This window comes from Lactuca virosa, chromosome 4 (assembly GCF_052849685.1).
Source record: "Lactuca virosa cultivar CGN04683 chromosome 4, Lactuca_virosa_CGN04683_v6, whole genome shotgun sequence".
In the NCBI taxonomy this organism is placed as follows: Eukaryota; Viridiplantae; Streptophyta; class Magnoliopsida; order Asterales; family Asteraceae; genus Lactuca; species Lactuca virosa.
This window is the reverse complement of record NC_136429.1, coordinates 44,548,214-44,555,217: the sequence shown is the minus strand read 5'-3', so window position 1 is coordinate 44,555,217 and position 7,004 is coordinate 44,548,214. Positions and strand designations below refer to the sequence as shown.

The 7,004-nt window shown below is 40.1% G+C and overlaps 1 protein-coding gene across 1 annotated transcript; it reads right to left on the bottom strand.

Moving 5' to 3' along the window:
- Positions 1-438: 438 nt before the first annotated feature.
- On the bottom strand, positions 439-2,158 carry LOC145109708 (putative F-box protein At5g55150). Its single transcript, XM_079046899.1, has one exon. The coding sequence runs from the start codon at positions 2,067-2,069 to the stop codon at positions 888-890; it is 1,182 nt and encodes a 393-aa protein (XP_078903025.1). The 5' UTR covers positions 2,070-2,158; the 3' UTR covers positions 439-887.
- Between the last annotated feature and the right edge of the window lie 4,846 nt (positions 2,159-7,004).

Sequence of the window (7,004 nt, the reverse complement as noted above, 5' to 3'; positions counted from 1 at the left end):
CGAAAGGTGGAAAAAATTGCGTGATTGGATACACTGATAGTGATCTAGCAAGAGATGTTGAAGATAGAAAAAGTACAAGTGGAATGGCGTTTTACTTAGACAACAATCTTGTTACTTGGAGTTCACAAAAGCAAAAGTGTGTTGCATTGTCATCATGTGAAGCAGAATTTATGGCAGCTAATAATGCAACATGTCAAGGCATTTGGATAAGTAGGTTGCTTGGTGTGTTGACCGGAAGAAAACTTGGTCCATTTGAATTGAATGTGGATAACAAGTCAGCTTTGGATTTGATGAAAAATCCAGTCTTTCATGGAAGAAGTAAACATATTGATACAAGATATCACTTCATTCGTGATCATATAGAAAGAGACAATGTTATAGTAAAGCATGTGAATACTAATGAGCAGAAAGCTGACATCTTGACCAAGCCTATGAACAAAGTGAAGTTTGAAGCAATGCGAAAGTTGCTTGGAGTAAAAGACGTGAAGATTCCGGATTAAGGGGAGAATGTTAGGAGTAATCCGGAAGCCTAGAAGGACATTTAGGAGACTTTAATTTAATTATGGAAAGTTTGTAATATAGCCAAATTAGGATGCTTTTTCTTGGTCAAGAAGTTTAGACTTTAGGTAGCAGCTCACGTTTTTAGTTTCCTATAAATAGGTATATTATTTTGTTTTCTTTTTGATGATGAACTTGAGAATAAAGTAGCAGAAAATTCTCCTTGCTTCTTCTTATATTGTTTTGCACGTTTTCTTGCTGTCACTTTTCCTTCTTGTTTTTTTTGCTTTCTTCCTGCTGTGTTCCTAATCCATAACAGCAAATTAAAGAGAGTAAACCATTATTGTTTAAGAAGTTTAAACCAACAGATTTAAAGCCATGTAAGACATTTAAATTTGTTTAATCGCAGGGATGGTGCTCGTTTGAAGCCACAAAGGAGGACGAGCACGGAACATGTGTTCTTGTGCATCCATAATGGCTCCAATGCTACCGTCGGACATAAGATAAACTCCAACATCCCCTCCACCTCCATCAGGAAAGTCACGGTATGGCTCATAAAGATCGTCAGTGAAGTAGATACAATCAGGCTTTATGCCACCACCTGCATCAATGGCAAATGATGAATTGAAACCCAAAAACACAGCTTTGTCTCCCAAACTGAGGAGTTTGGACCACTTTCCATCATCCAAACTGAACACAAAGCATTGAAACCTCGTAGTGCTATAAGGTCCATAACTACGAAACTCATCACCATGTTTCTTGTAAGACTGACGCTCACGTGTAACCATTAGCAACCTGTTATAACCCCATTCGAGAAGATAAGCTGATTGGAGGCACGAACAGTCGAATTCTTTTGGTGGTAATGTTGACAATCGATTCAAATTTAGAGGACCTGGTCCACCGATAAGAATGTTACCTTCGTAGATTGATCCGATGGTTGTCACTGTGTATAGCCGTTTTCGCATGTTATGATACGTAATGTCGAGAAGATGTCCATCCCAACCAGTTATACGGCTCCATGAAACGTCACCAAGCCTACAAAACCCTATAGTTTGGCCCCAGATGATAATAACACGAAAGTCAGGATCCAATAACAAAGGGTTTGATGACGTAAAAACTACTTTCCTCATGCAGTGCCCATAGTACATCCACTCGTCTTGATCAAAGTAGAGTTCCTCGAACATATAAAGCTCAGGGAGATCGATTTGAGTACGAGAAAGTGGATGGATGAGCTTGGCGTAGAACTCTTCTTCACCGGTGGTCAGTAACCATCCATGGGTTGATATACATCGCTGCCAGTGAGCCTCAGGTAGTTGCACCTTACGCATCGTGCCGCTTGAAAGAAGAAAGAACTTACGGTAATCTTGATCATTGTCTTCTTCGGTGTTGGACTCTGCAAGCATCAACAATGGAAAGCGAGAAGGAAGGTGGTGTATGAACTTTTTGGTTGTCGTGGCAGAAGATCTCCATGAACTACAAACACAAAGAAAGTTGATGAAATCTTCATAAAACTCGAACTTTCCGGCGATCTTGTTTAGAATCTCCGGCTGAAGATCCGACCAAGAGGGCATTGTCAGAGAATTTGGATTGGAATTTTGGAGTAGCGTGGGCCGGTAACTGGATATAGATGGGTAAAATTATTTAGATACACTTATTCCAGACAAATATTGGTGCAAAATGAACCTGGTATGCATCTTGGGTTAGATACAAAAAGGTTTCTTGCGGAAATCAGGCCGTCCTTTTTTCTGATCGAACGTCTCAACATTCAACCTCCAAAAACTTTGAAGAAACAGCGATATATACGTATTGGAGTACCATTGGTTGTCGTCGCTTTCGATGACTCGAATCATACATAATTGCTTCTTTTACTTCTCCATTAATTAAATCGACTATTCAAAAGTTATCACACATTTAAATTTAGTAGAACCTTTACTGAGGTGAGATAGACATGCTCCACGCCGTTAAAGATCCAAAAATTATTATCATATAAAATTGTTTGTTAATTATTCCGGTTTGAATTAGTTTGGTTTTGTGGATGTTAAAATACGAAGTAAAATGAAAATGATGAAAGTCTTACAGAGTTTGGTTTATGATTTTTCTATCCTAACTATAAAATACTAATATTTGATGTTTTCTTCAAGAGCAGAGAAGAGTTGAAAAAGGGAATGTTGAGAGCAAATAGGAGTTGCCGGATTAGATCATTAAGTCGTCGCTTTCTAATTTAATTAATTTTTTAGTATTTTCATGTTATGTTTTTTCAATATGTTTATTGTTTTGTACATTTTGTTTTATAAAACTGAGTATTTATGAATGCATTATTTCTTTCTAGAATTAATATTTATAACCCTATCATGTCCTTATGGCAGCAACAAAAGGAAATAAATGCACTTCAATATATTCAAAAGCCATAATTATTCTTGAATGCCGAAGCAAGTGAAAACTTGAATCATATCGGTCTAGTTCATTGCAAGTATTTGTTTTGTAGGAAACTTGACATGACTGTCTATTGGGAGTCCTTGTAGATCGCATATTCGTATGAAGATAATATGGACACATTGCTCCTAGTGTACATATAATATGCTAAGATTTTCTTCTAAGACATATGTTAGGAGATATATTCTTCATACATTTGTATTTACTTTAGTATTGTTGTATTTAGGCTTGTATTGTTTTGCCCATTGTACGTATTTGGCCCATGTAGCCTCATGTATTCATACTCTCATTATTGAAGTCGTATGACGAGAGGGTTTTACAGATTATCATGGTATCAGGCTTTACCTCTAATCCTAGCCGATCCTGTTCCTAAGTCAACCTACTCTTCTCTCGACGTTCTCCTCTTCTTCTTCCCCTGTTCACCGTTTCTTTCTTCTTCACCACGTCATCCGAAAGCAGCTCCTCCACAAAACCTACACACAACGCGTATGACATCACCAACATTAAAACCTATGTACCACTCATCCTCGATCTCTCTACCTGCAACTACGACCTCTGGAGTGACCTTTTCAATGCACATTGCATTGCATATGGGGTTGCTGACCATATTGATTAAACATACCCCCCCCCCCCCCCCAATAAACCTCCTACGGACTGGGACTGGAAGGAACTCGACAATCTCGTGAAACTATGGCTTTTCGGTTCTATCTCACAAAAGCTTATTACCTCTGCCTACTCCATCAACGCCACTGCTCGCAAAATTCGTTTGAACCTACAATCCCTTTTTATGATGATAAAGAGTCGGTTTCTATGCAACTAGAAGATGAACTCAGAAAAATAACCTTGAGAGACTTAACTATTCACGATTATTGTGAGAAGATAAAGAAGATCGTCGATATGCTTGAGGGCCTAGGTGAAAAAGTCAAGGATTGTAGTGTTGTACTTCATGCATTAAACGGTCTCCCCAGCAAGTTTGAAAGCGTCGCCGGAATCCTCCGCTTCTCCAAACCTCTGCCCACGTTTTCTGAGATGTGATCCATACTCTTGGTTGAAGAATCGAGGTTGAACAGCCACTGCGTTACTTTTCCATCACATGAAAATCACCCCTCTTCCCCTTCACTGCTCCATGTCGCTAGCCCATCTTCGTCGTCGACCCATGGAAGAGGGGGCAAATCCTACCGGGGAAACAATTCCCATCGCGGTGGAGGTCACAACAACCACCGTCGGCAGCATCCCCCGGTCCAACTCCTTCTGGTCAGAAATCGCACAATACCCCAACTGGGTGGGTTTATTCTCCTCCGCCCCATCCCTTGCCTTCAATATGGACCCCATCTGATCCGAACCAGCAAAATTGGGCATTTCTTCCGTAGACCTCTCACCCGGCGTATTTACCGAACCAAAACTACAGCAGGCCCACTTCCAGCGGGCCGGGACTCCTCGGCAGCAGGCCATCCACACCTCAAGCCCATATCCAATATTTTGGCCCAAATCAGCCACCGTGTTCCTGGCTTGGTAATGATCAACCCACATCACTCCTAAATTTATTCAACAATATGTCTTTAAATGATCCGGGAAACAGTGTTTGGGTCATGGACACAGGAGCAATCGATCATGTTCACGCTAATGCAGGTATACTCAAATCCGTCTCTAATAATCATTATCCTCGCTCTACTTATGTCGGTAACGGTTCTGCAATACATGTTATGACCTCGGGACACTCCATTTTTCCTATTCCAAATATTTATCGTACCCTCCATTTACAGAATGTCCTTATTACACCCAATATTATTAAAAACCTCATATTTGTTCGCAAATTTACTACTAACAACAATTGTTCTATTGATTTTGATCCTTACGGTTTTACTGTTCTTGATTACTAGACTCATCGTCCTCTCATCCGTTGTGATAGCTCTGGCCCTCTCTATCCTATAACCTGCTCCGCTAGTCAAGCTTTCATCTCTACTTCACCCACCATTTGGCATCAACGACTCGGTCATCTCGGCGATCAAGTCTTGAAGCATCTATTCTCTAGTAGTTCTATTTCTTGTCATTTACCAAAAATAATGTATCTTGCCAAGCTTGTCAACTTGGCAAACACACTAGACTTCCCTTTGCTTTATTTGATACTACTGTTTCTGCACCCTTTGAGATTATACATTCTGATGTTTGGACATCTCCTATATTTAGTAATGGTGGTTTGAAATATTATGTCTTGTTTCTTGATCATTATACACATTACCTTTGGGTTTACCACCTTAAACATATATCTGAAGTATTTCAAAAATTCTCGCATCTCTCTAACATAATACAAACTCAATTTGGGGGTAGTATCAAGCAATTGCAATGTGACAACGGGGGGAGTACAATAATACATCTTTTCATGATTACCTTGCCTCTCATGGCATTATCTTTCGTTTTTCATGTCCTCACACATCTCAACAAAATAGACGATCTGAACGTATGATTCGCACTATCAATAACATGATGCGAACCCTTCTCTTTCATTCTCGTCTTCCTCCTCCTTTCTGGATTGATGCCCTCCACATGGCTTCCCACTTACTCAAATTCTCTCTGCTGTCTCCATTTCTAATGACACTCCTCACTACCGCCTTTTTCGGTGCCATCCCACTTATGACCACTTACGTGTGTTTGGTTGCTTGTGTTTCCCTCGTCTTCACATCACCCATAAATTCCAATCTCGCTCCACTCCTTGTATTTTCCTTGGCTACCCCACTCTTCATCGTGTTTTCCATTGTTTTGATCTATCCTCTCGCAAGATCATTCTCTCTCATCATGTCACCTTTGACGAGTCCATTTTTCCGTACGGCTCGGTTACCCCAACCGAACCTCCTTCCTATGATTTTTTATCTAACTCCGATATCTCTCCCAATCTTCTTCAGATATTAAACCCTCCTCCTACTCCAATTGTTCCACCCACCACCACTAATACCATTAACACCCCTTCTTCTCCTCATCTGCCTGAGGATGGAACTTCTTCCCCACCTCTTAGTCCTCCACCATCCACTCATGAAGGCCCTCCGAATCATCACATGCACACCAGGTCTAGAAGTGGCATTGTGAAACCCATTGATCGCCTCAATCTCCATTCCTCATCTCTCTCATATATCCCTAGGTCACACATAATGGCCTTGAAAGATCCAAATTGGCATAAAGCAATGAACGAGGAATACAATGCTCTTATTACAAACGGTACTTGGGTCCTTGTCCTACGTCCACCAGGGGTCAATGTGGTTCGATCTTTGTGGTTATTCAAACAGAAGTTTAATGTTGATGGTTATTTATCTCTCTATAAAGCGCGATTAGTAGCAAACGGTCGCAGTCAACAACAGGGAGTCGATTGTGACGAGACTTTTAGTCCAGTTTCAAACCGCTACTATCCGTACTGTTCTCAGTCAGGCTATTTCCAGGCATTGGCCCATTCATCATCTTGATGTGAATAATGCATTTCTTCACGGCCATCTTCACGAGACTGTCATAGGGGGTGTTTGTTGGATTAAGTGTCTAAGCCCATACCTATAATTAGTATGTACTTGACCCAAGAGTAGCATGGTCCATTTGGGTTGCCTTCACCAGAACAATCTGATAGGATGGATATTTGAGAAATAGGCTATTTATGATTTACTAATATATTATAAGTATAATATATTAATTAAGAAATCATAATATTTAATTAGTATTGATCAAGAATTAATTTGGAATTAATTTAGTGATCAAAATAGACTAATTAAAATAACGAGGACTAATTATGTAAATTAGTGATACATATGGTTTGGGCTTTTGATCCATGACGGACTAAGTTTATGCAAGAGTCCATGAAGAGTTAGTCCACATGAGTAATGGATCATAAACCTATGTGTATGGATTAGGGTTCACACATGACCCTTGGAATCCTACACTATATATGTGTTATCCCTTAGCCTAAAACCGGCCCCTAAGTCTTCTAGGAAGAGATATAGCCAATTTTGGAGTGTCTAGCCTCTCTCTCAAAGTCCTCCTTTATTCATGGTGTTTGTGAACCATTTGAGGCATCACACTTGAGGTGCTAAGCTCTT

What these genes read in the sequence shown, in the direction of transcription:
- LOC145109708 (XM_079046899.1), bottom strand. Translation starts at nt 2,069, where the DNA reads ATGCCCTCTTGGTCGGATCTTCAGCCGGAGATTCTAAACAAGATCGCC.